This window comes from Cetorhinus maximus, chromosome 4, assembly GCF_964194155.1.
Source record: "Cetorhinus maximus chromosome 4, sCetMax3.hap1.1, whole genome shotgun sequence".
In the NCBI taxonomy this organism is placed as follows: domain Eukaryota; kingdom Metazoa; phylum Chordata; class Chondrichthyes; order Lamniformes; family Cetorhinidae; genus Cetorhinus; species Cetorhinus maximus.
Genome location: NC_135882.1, coordinates 134,265,966 through 134,289,146, shown reverse-complemented (window position 1 = coordinate 134,289,146; position 23,181 = coordinate 134,265,966). Strand labels below are relative to the sequence as shown.

General features: G+C 43.9%; 1 protein-coding gene across 2 annotated transcripts in view; it reads right to left on the bottom strand.

Moving 5' to 3' along the window:
• Window positions 1–6,683: 6,683 nt before the first annotated feature.
• Window positions 6,684–23,181, bottom strand: part of LOC144679913 (actin, cytoskeletal 1-like) — a 33,464-nt gene continuing 16,966 nt past the window's right edge. Inside the window, exons 1-3 of one of the 2 annotated variants that reach the window (XM_078540874.1) lie at window positions 13,711–13,780; window positions 13,238–13,355; window positions 6,684–7,688 (exon numbers count right to left, since the gene is read on the bottom strand). In XM_078540874.1, the coding sequence (XP_078397000.1) occupies window positions 6,684–7,688; window positions 13,238–13,345 (1,113 nt within the window). In that variant the 5' untranslated portion in view covers window positions 13,346–13,355; window positions 13,711–13,780. Of the gene's footprint in view, window positions 7,689–13,237; window positions 13,356–13,710; window positions 13,781–23,181 lie in introns of those variants that run through there. The other variant, XM_078540872.1, reaches the window with a different exon arrangement.

The window sequence follows — 23,181 nt, the reverse complement described above, 5'->3', positions numbered from 1 at the left end:
TATGACTCTGAGCCACCTATGGAGATATTAGGTCAGATGATCAAAAGCTTGGCCAAAGAGATAGATTTTAAGAAGTGTGTTAAAGGGGGAAAGCTAGGTAGAGAGATAGCGAGGTATAGGGAGGGAATTCCAGAGCTTAGGGTTGAGGCAACTGAAGATGTAGCCACCAATGGTGGAGCAATTATAATTGGGGATGGTCAAGTGGCCAGAAGTACAGAAGGTTGTGGGGCTGGAGGAGATTGCAGAGATAGAGAGGGGTGAGACCTTTGAGGTGAAAACAAGGATGAGAATTTTAAAAACGAGATGGTGTTTGACAAGGAGCCAATGTAGGTCAGCAAGCACAGGGGTGATAGGCGAACAGTACATAATGTGAGTTAAGATAAAGGCAGTAGACTTCAAGTTTACAGAGGGTAAAATGTGGGAGACCAGCCAGGAGTTCATTGGAGCAGTTAAGTTTAGAGATAACAAAGATAGGAATGAGGGTGTTGGCAGCAGATGAGCCAAGACAGGGGCAAAGGTGGGCGATGTTATGGAGGTGTAAAGGGTGCTGTTAGTGATGGGGCAAATATGAGGTCAGAAGTTAATCTGGGGGGGTCAAATGTGACACTAAATTTGAAAGCAAATTAGTTTAATCCCAGACCGTTGCCAGGGAGAGGGGTGGAGTCAGTAGTGAGGAAATGGAGTATGAAGCAGGGACCAAAAACAATGGCTTCAATCTTCCCAAAATTTAATTGGAGGAAATTTTTGCTGATCTCGTACTGGATATCAGCTAAACAGTCTGATAATTTAGCAACAGTGGAGGAATTTGTGGAGTACAGGTGGGCAATAGTTCTTTGGCCAATGCCTATCAGCCCCTGAAAATCAGTGTGTGGCTTGGGTCAAGAGAAATTGGGAGGGCAGTAATACAGCAGGCTAACCCACTGTCTCCCAACAAGAACAGTTAGAATCAACACCATAGTCTCCATTTGATGACACCAGAGTTCACAATGTCAGATGGTGGTCCTGTGATTTCAAAGCCATCTGCAGGCTAAGGGCACATCTGGCCAACCCACCCAATCCTGCACTCCGGATCCCACCAACTTCTGGGACGTCCCTACCACACCCCCACCCCCACCAAAATGTGGCTACTTTTGTTAAAAGAAAATTAATGTCTCAAGATCTCAATCTTGACCTGGACCCCCGGGTACCAATCAGCATGGTCTATGCAAGTGTGCCCACACAAAATCTACGCCAGGTCCCTCTGAAGGCCCAGGGCATGGAAATTCCTGATAGCGGTGCTCTCCACCTTATGACAATGCTTTTGTAAGGGGAGAGCACAGGTTCTGTGCCCAAAAGGTTTGCCACCAGACTTGATTGAGTCTCATCTAAATCAATTCTGCGGTCCATTCTGTTGCAGTCTTGTTGAATTCATGATGAGAGTGCACACTTACCAGATTTTTAGGACCAGTAGATCACATCAAGATGATTGGAATGACGAACCGGTACATTACTTGGCTTTAGCATATTACTTTCAAGCTACAGTCAAAGCAGGCTATCTCCAACCCTACCATTTAAATACAGTAATTGGGTCCCAGCAGATTCTCAGGTACCTTTGACACTGCTAGGCTCTTTGCTCAAGAGCAACTTGTGGTCCATCTCCCTCAGACATGCCTCTCAAAAGTCATGGTTCTGCTCATAACCTGATCCAGCTACCACTCAGCCTGCTCAAGGGTGGTAACCCCACCCAATACTGTCATATGTCATTCCACTGCCATCTTGCTTGCTTTGGTTAAGGTTGGGTGTGAGGAAGGCCAGCTTTGAGCTTAACCTGGAACCAACATTGCATGCAGGTCCTTAAATGATCAGAAAGTGAAAAAACAACCTTAACCAGCTTTCATGACAGATGTGGAGAACAGTCTCTAGCTTTAATTATTAACCTATTTATGAAAATGGGAATCTCCGGCATACTGCCAACTGTTTTTCTGGGTCATTTTTCCTGCCCCTTTCCTGAAACTATTGATCCATTTCAGGTGAAACTGTTCCTCCTCCTTGGTGTGGAGTGGTTGGGAGGACATGTCAGTTACATCAGGTCTCGGTGTTGCAATGACTATTGTTTCTAGTTCATATACGTGTCCCGGGGCAGAATTTTTAGGGCGGCGTGCGATTGGATGCGAAATCGAGCATGTGACGTTGGGCGAGCATCTTGACGTCGTCCCGCGCTTACGCAAAATTTCGGTCAGTGGGCGTAAGCGAAAATCGGAAGCATGCCCACTGCAATTAAGAGGCCAATTAAGGTCATTAAAGTTGGAATTGTCTCCAATTTTTCATGGTCCGTCCAATCTTACGGTTGGCGGACGGGCAAATCGGCCAGGCAGATTTTGCATTTTTCATGACACCTCATGCAAGGACAGGATGAGGTTTCCGTTATTAAATATAAAAAAATAAAAAATCTATGGACAGCATTTTCACCATATATATGTTCAGGTGACTGATTGTGATGCGTGGACATTTTTTTCATGATTTTTCAAACTTTATTTATTGGGTTTAATGTCTTCAGCTCCCTGACGCAACTCTCTGTCTTCAGGGAGCTTTCATTCAGCGCTCGCCCACGCCCACGCCCACGCCCGCACCCACGCCCACGTCAGCACCTGCCCCCACCCCGGCAGTGCTGATCATTTTGGCACATGCGGTCGGGGGCCAAGCGCGTTCTGCGCTCTGTTACCCGGTCGCCCCGGGACCTGTCGATCGCGCCCGCATGCCAACCTAAAACTCCTGCCCCTGGATTCTACAACTCAAGGTAAAAATGATACATGGCTAACTCACAGCTCAAAAAGTACAGAATGGGTTGGACAAGTTACTCAAGTCCACAAACCAATGACAGATGAAATTTAATGCAGCCAACTTTTGTCTTTATTCACCCTTCTCACTGATGATGCATTTTTATTAGGCACACGTTACAATAATCAGCTGGCCTGGTTTGCTACATACTTGTAAATATAACCTTGATAATTTAAAAGGATGGACAGTTATTAATAATTAACTTTGCACCATTGCTACACAATTACAATTTGAGCTTGCATCTTTATTAAAAATTTAACTAAATGAACCTTTTAATTTTTGGTTAACTTTTTGTTGCAATAGGAAGAAACAATAGAGGACACACCCCAGAAATAGTGCTGAAAAGTCAAAGGTGGAGCTGAAAGAGTCCCAGGACACTTGAAATTAAACATGTCCAACCAATGTAGAGCAACAATCAATAAGTCAATAAAAAGCCTACAGTAGAAGGAGCTAATGGCCAGGGTCTACCAGGCTGTATTCAGACTGCACCTTGAATGCTGAGTCTAGCTTTGGTCATCAAGAAACACGAAGAGTAGTATCAGTACAAAGAGGCGCCCGAGGCTGATCCACAGAGTTAAGAAAGACTCAAAACATTTTCACTCTGAACAGAGAACATCTGAGAGGTTTCGATGGAATATTAACAGTATCGAAAATGTTGACCCAGAAAATTGCTTTGGGAGTAGAACTAGTGGACACAGGTTCCTATTATTAAATGGTGACTTCAGGATTATGTCCGGAAATTCTTCTTCATGCAGCGTGATCAATAATAGAACTCCCAGATTAGAGTAATGGATACAGAAATCCTGGAATCATTTCAGAAACAATTGGAAAGCATAATAGGGAATTGATGTTTGAAACTCTCTCGATAGATGATTGTGATGGACCCTGTGTCCATCATCATTGTAATAATCTTGAAGGCAGTGCATTTGGCCAGGGGTAATTAAAGGTCTGTCTAATGTGAGTCAGAGGAAACCACTAGAGCCCATTGTCAAGGACAAAATGAATTTGTACTTGGAGCATTATGGGATAATCAAGAGTAGCCAAATCAAGTTAAAGACAAATCAAGTATGACGAATCTGATTAAGTCTTTTGATGAAGTAACAGAGAGGGTTGATGAAGGTAGTATAGTAGGTATTATTTATATGCACTTTCAAAGGGAATTTCTGGAAAATAGAAACACATGCTATTAAAGAGATGTTGGTAGCTTGTGTACGAAGTTAATGGAGGGATTTGAGGCAGAGAGTAATGATGGCTGGATGTTTTTCTGACTGGAGGGTATGATGCAGTTAAATCCTCCAGGGGTCCATTTGAGGACTATTGCTTTCCTTGTTTTATATATATGACCTGGACTTGAGTATGGGAAGTAGAACTTCAAAGTTCACAGATGATACTATTTAATACATTGCCAAATGTTGTAAGCCTAATAATAGCAGATTTCAGGAGGACATAGACAGACTGGTGAAGTAAGCAGGCACATGGCAGATGCAATTTAATGCAGGAATGTGTGAAATAATGCACTTTTGGAGAACAAAGTGGAGAAAAGGTATAACTTAAAGGGTCTTATTTTGAGGGGCGCACAAGAACAACGGGACTTGGTGATGAATATATATTGAATGCAGCATGGGAAATTGATAAAGGCAGTTAAGAAAGAATTTGGAATACTTGACTTTTTAAAATGGCCACACTGAATTAAAAAAATCTCTGGATAGGCCTCAAATGGACATTTGACCACGCCTTCTGTAAGGGTGTCAAGTTCCTAGATAGGAACAGAGGTGGTTTACCAGGGTGATACCAGACATGAGGGAGTTCAGTTATATGGAGAGATTGGAGCTGGAATTGTTCCCCTTAGAGCAGCGAAGACTAAGGAGAGACCTATAGAGAAATTGAAAATTATAAAGGGGGTTTTGGTGGGACTAGTCGAGCGTGCCCATTTCCTCTGACGATTTGGTTGATAATCAGAGGTCATAGATTTAAAATAATTAGCGAAAAGAGGAAATGAACAGAAATTTCTTCACATAGAGGGTTGTTAAGATCTGGAATACACTACCTGAAAGGGTGATGTAATCAGATTCTATAGAAACTTTTAAAAGGTGATTGATAAGGCACTTGAAAAGGAATTATTTGGAGAGTTATGGGGAAAAAGCTAAGGTGTGGGGCTAAATTGGACAGATGTTTCAAAGAGCTAGCACAAGCATTATGGGCTGAATGATCTCGTTCTGTCCTATAAGATTCCATGGTCAACATGTTCCTCCCGTCAGGGGGGGAAGAGCGGGAGCTGGTGCCAGCAGGTGGCCCTCCCATCGGCGCCCCCGATTGGGGGCGTGCAGCCATTTTAAGTGGGCGGGCCAATTAAGGCCCGCCCAGTGTGACGTGCACCAGGAAGCGCTATGTGCCCCCTGTGCAGGGGGTGGGGGTGGATTCCATCAGCCTGGAGTGCTGCCTCAGGGAGATCATCTCCGATATAAAACTTGAAATACAGAGGTTTGAAAAATTTCCCTGCCATGTCCCCTCATGTGAAACTGTCACATGAGTTGGGACGTGTCCATAACTTTTATTGAAATGTTTCGTAAAAATTTAAAGACCCTCATGAAACCTCATCCCGCCGGTGGATGAGGTTCCATGCTTTTTCCGAGGCCCGCCTGGGCTCCCGGTCTGCCCGCCAACCTTAAGGTTGGACGGCAGGTCTATCAATCACATTAATTGTTTTTTTTAATGGCCTTAATAGGCTGTCGACAGTTCGGTGGGTGCGCAGCCAAGTCGGCTGCGCACCCGCCGAATTGACAACCTAAATGACATGGAGTGACGTTGGGACGCACGCCCAAAGTATCCCCACATCATCTTACGTGTCGGCTAGCGGGCCCCACCCCCGTTCGCCGACTGGAAAAACCTGCCCCATGATTCCATGTGATTTCCATATATTTCTCCTTGGGGGCTCGGAAAAATCTGGCCACCTGACATAATTGCAGTAACCAGGGGCTGAAATTTCCCCCATCGGGGGGGGGTTGTGTGGGGGTGGGCGGGAAAGAGCGCGAACCCGATCGGCGCCCCCAATCGGGTGCGCGCCGCCATTTTAGTGGGTGGGCCAATTAAGGGGGGGGGATTCCCTGAGTCCGGGCCTGTGCTCTTTCGCAAATGCACGTGAAAGTACGCCGAAATCTCCCTGAGGCATATCTGTACCTCAGGGAGATTTGTTTAAGGTTCAAACATTTAAATAAAGAATTGAAAATATTTTAAGACATGTTCCCTCATGTGTCATATGAGCTAGGACATGTCAAGGAACATTAATTAAAAAATGCATTTAATTTATAAACACTTCATGAAACCTCATCCCGCCTGTGGATGAGGTTCCATGAAGAATGAGAAGGCCGCCTGGGCTCTTCGCCTGCCTGGCAACCTTAAGGTGGGACAGGCAGCTCATTTCATTGATTTAATTAGTTTTAAAAAGGCCTTAATAGGCCTTTGGCAGTTCAGTGGGCGTGCAGCCAAGTAGGCTGTGCACCCGCCAAACTAAAAATCTAAATGACGTGCGGTGACATCGGGATGCCCGCCCCACATTACCGCGCGTCATTTCACACGTCAGTGAGCAGGCTCCGCCCCCACTCACCAACCAGAAAATTCTCCCCCAGGCCTCCATAGGGAATTGGCTTGTTCAAGTAAGTAAAGCATCAGCCACCTGCCAGTTACAGCAATGAACAGTCAATGAGATGTCTAAAAATCACCAGAAGTAAATGGAATGAGGCCAAGGCATAGAAATTCAGAACAGGAACTAGGATCACTATTATCAGCCATAAATAAAAGAAAATAACATCTTTAAACTAGTTTTGAATATGATCCCCCCATTATAATCCTAACCTAGCCATATCACTTCAGAAGCACTTGCGATGGACTATGGAGGGTCCTGACTCATCATATTCCTGCTTGGTGATCCACATTTGCTGGAAGGTGGACAGATGAGCCAAGATGGAGCCACCAATCCACACTGAATACTTCCTTTCAGGTGGAGCAAGGATATTAATCTTCAATGCGTACGGAGCCAAGGCCATGATTTCTTTCTTAATTCGATCAGCAATGCCTGGAAACATGGTAGATCCACCAGCCAGAACAATATTTGCATAAAGATCATTCCTGATGCAGCTTTCACATGCGTTGATGCTATCATTGGCAGTCTCATGGACTCCGGCGGATGGCATTCCCAAGAAGGAAGGCTGGAATAGAGCTTCGGGACATTGGAAACACTCATTGCTGATGGTGAGGATTTGACCATCAGGAAGTTCATAGCTTTTGTCCAGAGAGGAGGAAGCAGCAGCCATTACCATCTCCTGATTATAATCAAGAGCCACATAGCAAAGCTTCTCCTTGATATTTTCTGCAACCAATCTCTCGGCAGGTGTGGTGAAGTGGCACCCACGGTGAATCAAACTCTCCAGCAAGTAGTCACTTAGCTCCCTGCCACCAAAGTTTAGACGTCTAATGCTATCAGGTATCATACTGCCATCATTGACTGGCACAGCATAGGTCACACCATCACCACTGTCCAAATTAAGGCCTCTGAGGCGGCCGGCTGCATACATGGAAAGTACACCGGGAACAGCAACATAGAATCCTGGTGGGCCAAAACACTCAAACATCACTTGTGTCATCTTCTCTTTGTTTGCTTTGGGGTTCAGCGGGGCCTCTGTGAGGAGAACAGGACATTCTGCTGGGTCAACTCGCAGCTCATTGTTGAAGGTGTGCTGCCAAATCTTCTCCATATCATCCCAGTTGGTCACAATCCCATGTTTGATTGGGTACTTGGAGATCCAAATGTCCGGCCTGTCCCTGGCTTCACCTCCAACACAGTGGTTACTTAGACCTGTTCTGACCATGACATCCTACAGTAGAAAAGAAAACATTATTGTTTATCCTCCCATTTCCGTCATTCATCCTCTCCTTTTTCTGGTCTATTATCTACCTCTCCTTTCCCTAGTGTTTATCCTCCCATTTGCCTGCCCTATTTTGTAACCCCCTTTCTGCACTCCACTTTAATTTATCCTTCTCTTTCCTAGGTATTGAATCAGTGCATGACATAGTTACACCCACCCTGTAAAGTCCTGTCCACTAACATCTTTGAGCAGGTGCCAAGGTTGGGACAGCTGTCCCATATACCAATCAAGCAACAGCCTGACATAGTTTTAGTTAAAATAATCATACTTGTCAATGTCTTAGAATCCTGCATCATAATCCCTGGTTATGTCCTCTCATTGGGCAAGACAGACCCATCAGAGGTGGTGTAAAGTTGGGGAAGTGTGTGGGGGAGCAAGTGGTTCTTGGATCCCATCCAGTCTCATAACTTCCGATCAAACATAGACATGGACGGCGGTGAGGTGAGAGTGACTGCCCTTGACATTCAGTCATCATTCATCCAATGTTGCACCAGGCTGCCCTCGCAAAAGGCCAATAACAGTCAGAGGGAAAACGAGACCTAAACCTAGACAACCATGTGTGCAGCAAGTGTCATCAGCTGGAGGAATTAAAACTCCAGGTTTCAGAGCTTAAGCGGCAGTTGACGTCACTGCAGTGTATCTTCGAGACTTAGAGCTATGGTGGTTCGCACATTTCTGGAGGTAGTCATTCTGCATCTTAAAGAGAATGTACAGGCAGAGAGGAAATGGATGACCACCAGACAGACAAGGAGTAGCAGGCATATAATGCAGGAATCCTCAGAGTACCTCTCACTCTGTGATTCAGTTTTATTCAGTTTTAAATACTGTTTTTTTTTAAAGTGTATCCACACATACTATTTTCCCTTTGGAAAATAGTTGGAAAGTGGTGGAAGGATTCCCAAGCTGATTATCAGCCTGTTGAACTATGTCATGAATGCTTCTTCCATAGCCAACAAGTCCTGGCTTAGGACTCAAACCCAGAGCTTCTATCCCAGAGGCAGGGACTCTGCCACTGCAACACCTTCTGTTTGAATACTTGTGGAAACAATGGTTCCGCTGAGGTGGTTCAGCTGTACAAGAAGGGCAGGATGAAGATCAGAAAAGTAGTGTTGAAAGGGCAACTCAATAGTTAGGGGAACAAACAGGAGTTTCTGTGGCTGCAGATGAAGACTGCAGGATAGTATGTTGCCTCCCTAGTGCCAGGTTAGGAAAATCATTGAGCAGCTGTAGGGCAATTGGAGGAGGGAAAAGGAACAGCTAGAGGTAATGGCCCACTTCAGTACCAATGACAAAGGCAGAAAGAGAGATGAGGTCCTGCAGGGAGATTTTAGGAAATTAGAAAGGCAAGTAGGACCTCAAAAGGAGTAATCTCTGCATTACTGCCTGTGCCACATGCTAGTGAGCACAAAAATAGGAGGACAGTGTTAATGAATGCATGGCTGGACAGATGATGCAAGGCTTCAGATTCTTTGGACATTGGAACCAGTTTTAAGGAAGGTAGGACCTGTACAAGCTGCACGGTTTGCACATCAATGGGGCCAGGACCAATATCATGACGCCGAATTTTACCAATGCCATTGGGAAGGGTTTAAACTAACTTGGCAGGGGTATGAGAAGCTGAGTGCAGATTCAGAAGGGGGAGAAGCAAAGATAGAAATGAAAGGCAGTAAACTGGTAAGCAAGTATGGAAAGGAAAGAAAACAAGGGCTAGAAAATAAACAACAAAGGAGTTTCATCATCAAAGGTGATTGGTATATGCTCCCAATGCATATGGAGCCTAGAGAATAAGGCAGGTGAGCTGAGGGCACAGCTAGACACTTGGAAGTATGAGATGGGGGAATTAGCTCAAACAGTGGAATGTTTACTTAGCATTCTAGACATAGCGGGATCGATGCCCACATTCTACACTCTGGTTGAGTCTAGGAGAAGTGTGCACAAGGTTATTGCCCCATTATTAAAAAAGGGAGGAAGGGATAGACCAGGAAATTACAGGCCAATCAGTCTAACCTCCGTGGTGGGGAGGTTACTAGAAAGAATTCTGAGGGACAGAATATATCTGCACTTGGAGAGTCAGGGATAAGTCAGCATGGATTTGTTAAGGAAGGTCATGTTTGACAAATTTTATCGAACGCTTTGAGAGGGTAACCAGGAGTGTTGATAAGGGTAATGCATTTGATATGGTCTACATGGACTTTAGCAAGGCTTTTGTTAAGGTCCCTCGTGGCAGGCTGGTCAAGAAAGTAAGAGCCCAAGGGATCCGAGGCAAAGTGGCACGCTGGATCCAAAATTGGCAGAGAGGCAGGAAGCAGAGGTGATGGTAGAGGGATGTCATTGTGACTGGAAGCCTGTTTCCAGTGGGGTTCTGCAGGGCTCAGTGCTGGGGCCCTTGCTGTTTGTGGTGTACATAAATGATTTGGAGTTAGATGTAAGGGGTATGATCAAGAAGTTTGCAGATGACACGAAAATTGGTAAGGTGGCAAATAGTAAGGAGGATAGCCTTAAACTGCAGAAGGATACCAATAGACTGGTCAGGTGGGCAGAGCAGTGGCAAATGGAATTAAACCCGGAAAAGTGTGAGGTAATGCACTTGGGGAGGGCGAGCAAGGCAAGGGATTACACCATGAATGGTAGGAACCCGGAAAGTACTGAAGTTCAGAGGGACCTTGGTGTGCATATCCACAGATCCCTGAAGGTGGCAGGGCAAGTAGATAAAGCAGTTAAGAAGACATATGGGATAATTGCCTTTATTAGCCCAGGCATAGAATACAAGAGCAGGGAGGTTATGCTGGAACTGTATAAAATGCTAGTTAGGCCACAACTGGAGTACTGCCTGCAGTTCTGGTCACTACATTGTAGGAAGGATGTGATTGTACTGGAGAGGATGCAAAGGAGATTTACCAAGACTCTGCCTGGACTGGAGGGTTTGAGCTAAGAGGAAAGATTAGACAGGCTGGGGCTGTTTTCCTTGGAGCAGCAAAGGTTGAGAGGGGACCTAATAGAGGTGTATAAGATTATGAGGGGCATAGATAGGGTGGATAGGAAGGCACTTTTTCCACTAGTAAAGGGGTCAATAAACAGGAGGCATAGATTTAAAGTAAGAGGTAGAAGGCTAAGAGGGGAGTTGAGGCGAATTTTTTTCACCCAGAGGGTGGTGCGAGTCTGGAACTCACTGCCTGAAAGGGTGGCTGAGTCAGAAACTCTGGTAACATTTAAGAAGTATTTAGATATTCACTTGTGTTGCCATAACCTCTAGAGCTATGGGTCAAGGACTGTAAAATGGGATTAGTGTAGTCAGATCTTTGTTGACCAGCATGGACACAATGGGCCAAATGGCCTCCTTCTGTGCTGTAAACATCTATGAGTCTCTGAGTCAGGAGCACTGTGAAGCAGACCAAGAGGAGTGTGAAGCAGATCAGGGTTCCTATGACTGCTAATGGTGGAATAAAGGGCTAACATCAGGATCACCTGATGCTGATGTAACTATGATGCAAAGTCGCATGATTTAGTAACCAAGATCCGGTGGGAAACAGAAGTACAACCTCTTGTAGAGTACCAAGACGTACATAAATCTGTAAATGAAAAAAGAGTGGTTTTTACAAATAGTAGGCTACGGTAGCATTCTTAGCATAACAGGCAAATCCTAAAGAAATCCCATCTAAACCCCGAACACAAGTCAAAACACTAACCTTGCACCATTGATTAAATAGGGAGGAAGGGATAGACCAAGTAATTACAGGCCAGTCAACCAAACTTTTTGGTGGGAAAATTATTGGAAAAATTTTTGCGGGACAAATAAATCGTTATTTAGAAAAGCATAACATAACCAAGGACAGTCAGCATGTATTTGTTGATTGAATGTTTTGAAGAGGTAACAAGGAGGTCCGATGAGGATAGCACATTTGATGTAATCAGCATGGATTTTAGCAAGTCCTACCATGACAGAGTGGTCAGAAAAGAACTCATGAGATCCAAGGTCAAGTGGCAAGTTGGATCAAAAATTGGCTCAGTGGCTGGAAGCAAAGGGCAATGGTCAATGTGCACTGGAAGGAAGACTGTTCCCAAAGGGATTCCATACACCTTAGTACTAGGTTCCTTGCTTTTCGTAGTATAATTATCAATAATTTAGACTCACAACCTGAAAGGATGGTAGAGACAGAAACCCTCATGGTATTTAAAAATACTTGGATATGCACATGAAGTTCCCTAACCTACAGGGCTGAAGCCAATGAGCTGGAAAATGGGATCAGGCTGGATAGCTCTTATATTTTGGCCAGCATGGACAAGGATGGACCGAATGGCCTCCATCTGTGCTGTAAATTTTCTTTCTACAGTGGCTGACAAGGAAGCTAGCAGTGGTTGTTGGAGATAAATTATCTCAGCCTCAGGAGATCATTGCAGGAGTTTGTCAAGGCAATATCCTAGGCCCAGTTCTCTACTGCTGCTTTATCAATCACCTGTCCTCCCTCATAAACTCAAAACTGGGACTACTCATTGATTACTGCAGAGTGTTCAGCTTTGTTCACACACCAGTAAATAAACTTTCCACACCAGCTTGCAGGAAAAAAAACTGAACAACACCCATCCAGGCCTGTTTTAAAAACAATTGGAAGTAAAAAGCTGTATCACTAATAGCGACCACTCTCAGCTTGTTATAAAAATTCAAATGATTCACTCATTTTCTTAGGGAAAGAAATCTACTGTACTTACCCAGTCTGCCTACATCTGAGCCCCCAACATCCCACCAAAGTGATTGACTCTTAACTGCACTCTGAAATGACCTGTCAGGGCATTCACTCTGTCATATCAATGATGGTAACTAGGAATGGACAATAAATGTTGCCTTGCCTTTGACACTCACATCTTGGGAATAAAACAACATGTCATCCAGAAGAAAGCTGTCTGCTTGATCAGCACCCATCCATTAGCTTAAATAACCATTATTTCCACCATTAATGTACAGGGAATACTACAGGATGCACTGCTACAACTCTCCAATGCTTCACTGACAGCACCTTCAAACCCAACACTCTCCCTTAAACTCCCCCTTTTCATCACTATCCTTTATCCTCACAAATCTCACCTTTATCATCCCTTTCTGACCTCTATTCTTTGTATTCCCATTTCCAAACTGTTATCATATTCTTTTCTTATTCTTCTGTTTACCACGACGTGCCCTTCTCTGGTCAGGATATCAGGAATAAACAGATCAGAACTTGGCTATAGTATTTCAAATTTGTCCTATCATGAATCAATAAGACATGTGATCCAAGCCCTTTTATTCCCCGCCCCACCTCCCACTCCTGCCATTTCCTCACCCTTAATTGGCTAACCATTCAGAGACCCTTCTGAGAATTAATCAGTTCTGTCCAGCACTATGGATGCAAATAAATATTTTGAGTCAAGGGGTGGATACAGGTGGAAATGCAGTTTAAGTCATCAACAGTCAGAAGGAAATTTAAGATGAAATTTGTTTTGTTAAGTATTTCACTTTTGAGCACCTGGTATTGAGGCATCCCCACAACAGAAGGAAACACAACTCTGGGAGCAACATCCCCTGCAAACCCGGCCTTGATCATTCCAGTTCCATTATCCACAACCACGGCCATGCCTCAGAACCTGTATGAAAAGACACGGAGATAAAAAAACCAACTGGATATGTAGGGTAGTAAAAGAGCAGGAAAGAGGGGGTCTGGCCTTCTCCAGCTCTCTAGGGATTATAGGCATCTTCAAAAGCTTTTCATCCTTACAGACTTTGAAAGCCATCTAGAGTGTGCATTGTTTGTGGGGTATTAAGTACAGGACAGAATGCAGGACAGGAGGATGCAAGTTGGCCCATCAATCCCACTCTACCCAAAGCCCACAGTCAATCTTCCTCTCCCCATCCAACCAATGCATGTTAACCACCATTGTAAAGCACTTCTAACTTCCTGAAAGGAAAAAAACAGCATTGTTATTAATATTTATTACCTACCTCTTTCTGACACTTTATAGTACTCAGGGTGTGCTGGACTGAACCAGGGCTGAGGTGAGGGGGAAAAAAGTTTACACCGCAAGTTATGATGATCTGAAATGCAGACCTGAAAGGGGTGATGGAAGCAGAGTCAATAATAACTTTCACAAAGGAATTGGATATATACTTGAAAAGGAAAATTGTAAGGATTATGGGGGAAAATCACAGGCGAGTCAAGTTATTTAGATTTATTTTTTTACTATTCATTGCTGTGATTCATTGCAAGGCCAGCATTTATTGCCCAACCCTAATTGCCTCAAGAAGGTGATGGCAAGCTGCCATCTTGAATCACTGCAGTTCATGTGGTGAAGGTTCTCTGATAAAGTAAATTGTTGGAGCTGCGGGCTGACAAGTGCCCGGGTCCTGCACCCTAGAGTCTTAAAAGAACTGGCTAATGAGATACTTGATGCATTGGTTTTACTTTTCTGAAACTCCCTAGATTTGGGGAAGGCCCCACTAGATTGGAAGATAGCAAATGTAATTCCATTATTTAAAAAGGGAGGGAGGCAGGAATTGGGAAATTACAGGCCAGTTAGCTTAATATCTGTCATAGGGAAAAAGTTAGAAGCTATTATTAAAGATGCCATATCAGGGCACTTGGATAAGTTCAAGGTAATCAGGCAGAGTCAACATGGTTTTGTGAAAGGGAAATCGTGTTTCACCAACTTATTGGAGTTCTTTGAGGAAGTAACATGTGCTGTGGATAAAGGGGAACCGGTGGATGTACAGTACTTAGATTTCAAAAAGGCATTTGATAAAGTGCCGATTTAGGGGGGGTAACATATTGGCATGGATAGAAGATTGGCTCGCTAACAGGAAGCAGAGAGTAGGCATAAATGGGTCTTTTTCAGGTTGGCAAGATGTAACAAGTGATGTGCCGCAGGAATCAGTGCTGGAACCTCAACTGTTACACTTTATATAAATGACTTGGATGAAGGGATGGATGGGATGGTTGCCAAATTTGCTGATGACACAAAGATAGGTAGGAAGGTAAGTTGTGAAGAGGACATAAGGAGGCTACAAAAAGATGTAGATAGGTTAAGTGAGCAGACAAAGATTTGGTAGATGGAGTATAATGTGGGAAAATGTGAAATTATCCATTTTGGCAAGAAGGATAAAAGAGAAGCCTATTATCTAAATGGTGAAAGATTGCAGAGCTCTGAGATGTAGAGGGATCTGAGTGCCTTAGTACATGAATCGCAAAAGGCTAGTATGCAGGTACAGCAATGTTATAGAGTTGATTTTCCAGGCAACTTTTCTTGGTGGAAACATTAAACTTTATTTACAAGGTAGCAGCAGCAACTAAATACGTGCATCAAGCTCTATAAGTAAAAGAGAACTCACTCGTAGAATTTTCCACGCTGCAATCTGATTGATTTACACAGATCATGTGATCTTACAACACAGGGCTATTCTTAAAGCTACAGTCCTACATTTATCAAAACTATAATTACTACAAGCAAGTAATTGGGAAAGCCAATAGAATGTTAACATTTATTGCAAAGGGGTATTGAATATAAAAGTAGGGAGATTATGCTTCAGTTATATGGAGCACTAGTGAAACAACATCTGGAGTACTGTGTACAGTATTAGGGAGGATATAAACGTGTTGTAAGCAGTTCAGAGAAGGTTTACCAGACTTCTACGTGGAATGGGCTGGTTGGCTTATGAGGAAAGGTTAGACAGGCTAGGTTTGAATCCGCTGGAATTTAGAAGAGTAAGAGGCGATTTGATTGAAACATAAGATCCTGAGGGGCCTTGACAGGGTGGATACGGAGAGGATGTTTCCTCTTGTGGGTGAATCTAGAACTAGGGGGCTCTGTCTAAAAATTAGGGGTCGCCTATTTAAAGTGGAAATTAAGTGAAATTTTTTTTCTCTCAGAGGGTTGTGAGTCTTTGGAACTCTCCTCCTGAAAAGAGTGGTGGAGGCAGAGACTTTGAATATTTTTAAGGCAGAGGTGGATAGATTCTGGTAAGCAAGGGAGTGATGGGCTATCGGGGGTAGGCGGGATGCAGATTTGAGGTTACTATCAGATCAGCCTTGATCTTATTGAATGGAAGAGCAAGCTCAAGGCGCCGAAAGGCCTGCTCCTGTTCCTTGTTCATATGATAGTGCTGTTACTCCATCTTACTCCTGACTTGTGCCTTGTAGATGATGGAAAGGCTTTGGGGAGTCAGGGGGTGAGCCATTCACCACAGAATACCCAGTCTCTGACCTGATCTTGTACTCACAGTATTTATGTGGCTGGTTCAGTTCAAACTCTAATCAATGTTGATCCCTGGGATGTTGATGGCAGATGCACTGACATGCTCCTTATATGATATTATCTTTTTGTTAGCCGCAAATAGATCACATTTCCCATGGAGCATTTATTTCTCAGCGGAATGTAAGTTGTCACAATTTCCATAGAGAAGAATAATGTTTAAAAAGAAATTCTGAAATCCAGTTAATAATGAAAGAATGATATGGCAAGATTTCACATTTTAAAATGCTTACTCTAACAAATGACTAACAGAACTATTGACTAAGCATTATGTTCTTTTGGTAGGAAATGTATACTTTAAACTATGGAAGTAACATTCCCCTTTTATACTTGCCACCCATTGTATTCCCCATGGAATTGCAGTCCTTTCAGCAAACAGTCCACAGTTTGCCCCAGCTTCCAATGGGCTTCTGTAACCTTGTTTCACTGAGTAGCAGCTTCAAATGACCGTCTCCAGGCACTTTCAGTTTTTGGAACACTTCTGTAATCTACCACAAGCAATAAAGCCTGTTCTGATGATTCTTCTTTCCCCTGGCCAAGCCAGGGTGAATCTCCCGGAATCCTTCAATGGCTGCAGGATGCATCCCTTTGAGTAGAGGTCGCCTTTCTCCCACATCCAGCTGTGGTAGCTTGCAAAGCAAAGCATCCTCCTCTCCCAGCTGGCCAATACAGAACTGCGGTCTGACATTCATTAATTCATAGGGAAGCCTGTGACCTGATCTCAAAAATGACTTCTGTTGTCCTCTTCCCCTCGGCAACATGAATCACATTAGCCTTGTATCTAGGTAGATATGCTAATTAGCCATCCTTGACCTCCACTCCCTTTCATCTTAGAAGTAAATGGACAATTTACAACACAACTGTTTACAACTAGACACCTACATCATCTTTCTGGGGCTTTGGAAGACTCAGTCTACTCATTGTAAACTCAGAAACTACTGCCATTGTAGTGTAAATATCTTGCACATTCTTCCCAGTAAAACAATCCAAGTCCTTCTTTGATCTCTAACAATCAAACCATCCAGGCTTACTGTCAGGCAGTCTGAAGAATGGGTTAAATGACCCTTTTTACATACCCTAAATTTAAAGCTACAGTCCCAAAATATAATGATCTTATAAGGCTCATAATTCTCATTTGAGTATTGTTACAAATATAAAATATTTCTTCAATGTCTGCTATTACTTGTCTATCATAAGACACTTTAATCTGATTTCCCAATCTACCTTAGACAACTTGGCCTATATACCTATGTAATTGATATTATTTAAGGTTTAACATCAGGTTCAGCGTACATTACTCTTGGACTCATGATCACCCCATGGAATTTCTTACTATGAGATTTCTAAGAAATGCCGCCTCATCAACACGAGATCTAAAATAGCCTCTTCCCTGGATGGTTCCACAAAATATTGTTTTAGAAAGAAACAGGCTTGAAAGCATTCCATGAACCAATCCTCCAAATTACTTTTGCCAATTTGATTTGTCCAGTCTGTATGAAGATGAAGTATTACCATTATTATTGCATTGCCTTTGTCACAAGCTTCTTTTATTTCTTGATGAATACTCTGCTCATCAGTATAGCTACTTTCAAGAAACTTGAAACTGTAAACTACTCCCATCAGAGTTTTCAGCCCCTATTTCTTATCTCCACCCATCCTGCTCTTCCGAGCTAAGGCCCTTCCTCACTAATGTTCATATGCCATCTTTTATTAGCAAGGCTAGCCACCCTCCTTTTCCATTTCTGTCTTTTTGAAACAGCATATGCCCTGAACATTTACTTCTTAACCTTGGTCACCAAACGTCCATATCATTGTATTGCCATTAGAACAACCCATTTATCTTTATTGGTGCCATTATTTGTCTACCTTATTAAATTTTTTTCATGCATTCAGTTATGTGCCTCTAGTTTTAATTTTAAAATTATTTTTCCTTGATTTGATCTTATTCACTGATGCTCTATTACCATTAAACTCTTTGTTTCTTCCTATCACACTCTGCTTATCTTTATCCAAATTGTTGCACTGCTCTACAGCATTGACTTTTCTCTTTAAATTTATAAATTTCCCTTTGCCTGAACCTGAACAATTAACGGATGGCCCTTACTATCTTTTTTAACAATAGAAAATGGGGTAAATCCTCTTTTTCCCCACCATCGCACCCTCCTCCCACCCCACTCCACCCCCAAAAGGGCCATCTGTTACTTGCTCCATGTTATTCTTTCACATAGTGTTTACCCTTGTTCTGCTATGAACACATTCTGATAAAAACAAAAAGCTAAAAGCTACTGCGGATGCTGGAAATCCAAAACAAAACAAAAACAGAATTACCTGGAAAAACTCAGCAAGTCTGGCAGCATCGGCGGAGAAGAAATCAGTTAACGTTTCGAGCCTTCATGGCCCTTCGGCAGAACTGCAGCATAGTTTCAGCAAGGGAGAAATATAAATTGGTTTAAGTTTGGTGGGGGGGGGGGGCGGGGGGTGGAAGAGACACATTGAGGGTGTGGTGTGAGCAGATAATCAAAGGATGTCACAGACAAAAGGGTCAAAGAGGTGTTGAAGGTGGTGGTCTTTGTCTGAGAAAAGTGCTAATTAAGAATGGAAAACAGGATATTCAAAGTACAGCTCTAGTGGGGGTGGGGTGGAAAGACTAAAGGTTTTAGTTTTAGATTTAAAAATAATGGAAATAGGTGGGGAAAGAAGAATCTATATAAATTATTGAAAAAAAAGCGGGTGGGGGGGGAAAAAGAAACGGGGTGGGGATGGGGGGAGGGGGAGTTTAAGATCTAAAGTTGTTGAATTCAATATTCAGCCCAGAGGGCTGTAAAGTGCCTAGTCGGAAGATGAGGTGCTGTTCCTCCATTCTGCTTTATTACCTTTATGTCACTATCAGCACTTTTTTAGACCTTACCACTACCATTAAAACTCCCTTTGTCCTTTTGTTCATGATCTTTTTCAATCTCTCCTTAGCCCCCACCTATTGCTGGCCTTCTATCCAGCTTCACCTGCTCCACCTCCTATATAAATTTAATCACATTTCTACATCTCCTTAGCTCTGAAGAAGGGTCATAAGGACTTGAAACGTTAATTCTGTTTCTATCTCCACAGATGCTGTCAGATCTGCTGAGTTTTTCCAGCATTTTCTTTGTGTTAGCTTTTAAGTTTTTTTGAATGAATTACTTGATCTAGTTTAAGATACAGTTAGATTCAATTAAATACATACTGATAACATGAACCACTCTAAGTATTAAAGGCAAAAAGTAGCATCTCCTTCCCCTTCTGTACTGAATGCTCACTCATTCTAACTTTAACACTCCATTGACGATACACTCCATTTACAACCACTCTGTGAGTCAAAAGCAAAATACTGTGGATACTGGAAATCTGAAACAAAAACAAAAGCTGCTGGAAAAACTCAGCAGGTCTGACAGCATCTGTGGAGAGGAAGACAGAGTTAACGTTTCGAGTCCGTATGACTCTTCATCAGAACGAAAGAGAATTAGAAATGTGGTGAAATATAAGCTGTTTAAGGGGATGGGACAGGTGAAGCTGGATAGAGGGCCAGTGATAGGTGGAGGCAAAGGGGAGATTGCCAAAGGTGTCATAAACAAAAGGTCAAAGGGGTGTTGATGGTGGTGATATTAGCTAAAGGATGTGCTAATGGTGACATTGAGGGTAGAAAGCAGGACTAACAAGTGACAGATGGCCCTAGTGGGGGTGGGGTGGGGGGAGGGGATCGAAATAGGCTAAAAGGTGGAGATAAAACAATGGACTCTGTGAGTCAAGTGATTACTGTTTACTTTTGTGCACTTTTTTGAGCCAAGTCCTAAGTGCTCACTTGGTTTCCTGCTTACAGTAATTACCTCCTGTTCAGGCAATCATTTACAGCTGATTGACAGTTAACTTTCAACTGCACTGACACGCAGTTTCTGTTGAGTGTTGACTAACTTCCAGTTTCTTTTCCAGTTTTTAAAGTTAAATTCAGAAACTAGTGTTCAATTTCACACTACACATCCAATGCTTAGCAGCGAATTCCACTCTCGCACATGCCGAACTCTTACGTTCTATTAACAATGCACTCTTTTATTCTATTCATTCACGGGATGTGGGCTTCGCTGGCTGGGCCAGCATTTATTGCCCATCCCTAGTTGCCCTTGAGAAGGTGGTGGTGAGCTACCTTCTTGAACCACAGCAGTCCATGTGGTGTATGTACACCCACAGTGCTGTTAGGGAGAGAGTTCCAGGATTTTGGCCCAGTGACAGTGAAGGAACGGCGATATATTTCCAAGTCAGGATGGTGAGTGACTTGGAGGGGAACTTCCAGGTGGTGGTGTTCCCATCTATCTGATGCCCTTGTCCTTCTAGATTGTAGTGGTCGTGGGTTTGGAAGGCACTGTCGAAGGAGGCTTGGTGAATTCCTGCCATGCATCTTGTAGATGGTACACAGTGCAGCTATTGTGCATTGGTGGTGGAGGGAGTGAATGTTTGTGGATGTGGTGCCAATCAAGCAGGCTGCTTTGAACTGTACAGTGTCAAGTTTCTTGAGTGTTGTGAGAGCTGCACTCATCCAGGCAAGTGGGGAATATTCCATCACACTCCTGACTTGTGCCTTGTAGATGGTGGACAGGCTTTGGGGAATCAGGAGGTGAGTTACTCGTTGCTGGATTCCTAGTCTCTGACCTGCTCTTGTAGCCACAGTATTTATATGGCTAGTCCAATTCAGTTCTTGGTCAATGGTAACCCCCTGGATGTTGATAATGGGGGATTCTGTGATGGTAATGCCATTGAACATCAAGGGGTGATGGTTAGATTATCTCTTGTTGGAGATGGTCATTGCATGACACTTGTGTGGCGTGAATGTTACTTGCCATTTGTCAGCCCAAGCCTGGACATTGTCCAGGTCTTGCTGCATTTGGTCATGGACTACTTCAGTATCTGAGGAGTCGCAAATGGTGCTGAACATTGTGAAATAATAAGCGAACATCCCCACTTCTGACCATATGATGGAAGGAAGGTCGTCAATGAAACAGCTGAAGATGGTTGGGCAAAGGACATTACCCTAAGGAACTCCTGCAGTGTTGTCCTGGAGCTGAGATGATTTACCTCCAACAACTACAGCTATATTCCTTTGTGCTAGGTATGAATACAACCAACGCAGCGCTTTCCTCCTGATTCCCATTGACTCCAGTTTTGCTAGTGCTCCTTAATGCCACACTCGGTTAAATGCGGCCTTGATGTCAAGGGCAGTCACTCTCACTTCACCTCAGGTGTTCAGCTCTTTTGTCCATGTTTGACCCAAGGCTGTAATGAGGTCAGGAGCTGAGTGGGCTTGGCGGAACCCAAACTGGGCATCAGTGAGCAGGTTATTGCTAAGCAAGTGCAGCATGATAGCACTGTTGATAACGCATTCCATTCCTTTGCTGATCGTGGAGAGTAGACTGATGGGGCGGTAATTGGCCAGATTGGATTTGTCCTGCTTTTCATGTACACGACATACCTGGGCAATTTTCCATACAGCCGGGTTGTAGCTGTACTGAAACAAGTTGGCTAGGGTACGGCAAGTTCTGGAGCACAAGTATTCAGTACTATTGCCAGAATATTGTTAGGGCCCATAGCCTTTGTACTATCCAGTGCCTTCAGCCGTTTCTTGATATCATGTGGAGTCAATGGTATTGGGTGAAAACTGGCATCAGTGATGCTGGGGACCTCCGGAGGAGGCCGAGATGGATCATCCACTCGAAGATTGTAGCAAATGCTTCAGCCTTATCTTTTTCACTGCTGTGCTGGGCTCCTCCATCATTGAAGATGGGGATATTTGTGGAGCCTCCTCCTCCAGTGAGTTGTTTAATTGTCCACTGCTATTCAAGACTGGATGTGGCAGGACTGCAGATCTTAGATCTGATCCGTTTGTTGTGGGACCACTTAGCTCTGTCTATTGCATGCTACTTCTGCTCTTTGGCATGTGAGTAGCCCTGTGTTGTTGCTTCACCAGGGCGACACCTCATTTTTAGGTATGCCTAGTGCTGCTCCTGGCATGCCCTCCTGCACTCTTCATTGAACCAGGGTTGATCCCCTGGCTTGATGGCAATGGTAGAGTAGGGGATATGCCAGGCCATGAGGTTACAGCTTGTGTCTGAGTACAATTCTGCCACTGATGATGGCTCACAGCACCTCATGAATGCCCAATCTTGAGTTGCTAGATCTGTTCGAAACCTATCCCATTTATCCTGATGGTAGTGCCACACAGCACAATGAAGGGTATCCTCAGTGTGGAGGTGGGACTTCACCTCCACAAGGACTGTGCGGTGGTCACTTCTACCGATACTGTCATGGACAGATGCATCTGCGGCAGGTAGGTTGGTGAGGATGAGGTCAAGTATGTTTTCCCCCTTGCTGGTTCACTCACCACCTGCCGCAGACCCAGTCTAGCAGCTATGTACTTTAGGACTTGGCCAGCTCGGTCAATAGTGCTGCTATTGAGCCACTCTTTGTGATGGACATTGAAGTCCCCAGAGCACATTCTGCACCCTTGCCACCCTCATTGCTTCCTCCAAGTGATGTTCAACATGGAGGAGCACTGATTCATCAGCCGAGGGAGGGTTGTACGTGGTAATCAGCAGGAGGTTTCTTTGCCCATGTTTGACCTGATGCCGTGAGATTTCATGGGGCCCAGAGTCAATGTTAAGGCCTCACTGGGCAACTCACTCACAACATCACTTCTGCTGGGTCTGTCCTGCCAGTGGGACAGGACAGGTATCTGGGGCATTATCTGTAAGGATGACTATGTCAGGCTGTTGCTTAACTGGTCTGTGAGACAGCTCTCCTAATTTTGGCACTAGCCCCCACCGATGTTAGTAAGGAGGACTTTGCAGTGTCGACAGGGCTGAGTTTGCCATTGTCTTTTCCAGTGCCTAGGTCAATGCCGGTTGGTCCATCCAGTTTCATTCCTTTCTTGTGTCTTTGTAGCCATTCCATACAATTCAGTGGCTTGCTAGGCCATTTCAGAGGACATTTAAGAGCCAACCACGTAACTGTGGGTCTGCAGTCACATACCAGAGTCACAGTGGGTGTTACCAAGCCAGGTAAGGATGAAAGATTTCCTTCCCTAAAGAACATTAGTGAACCAGATGGGTTTTTACAACAATCGATAATGGTTTCATGGTCATCATTA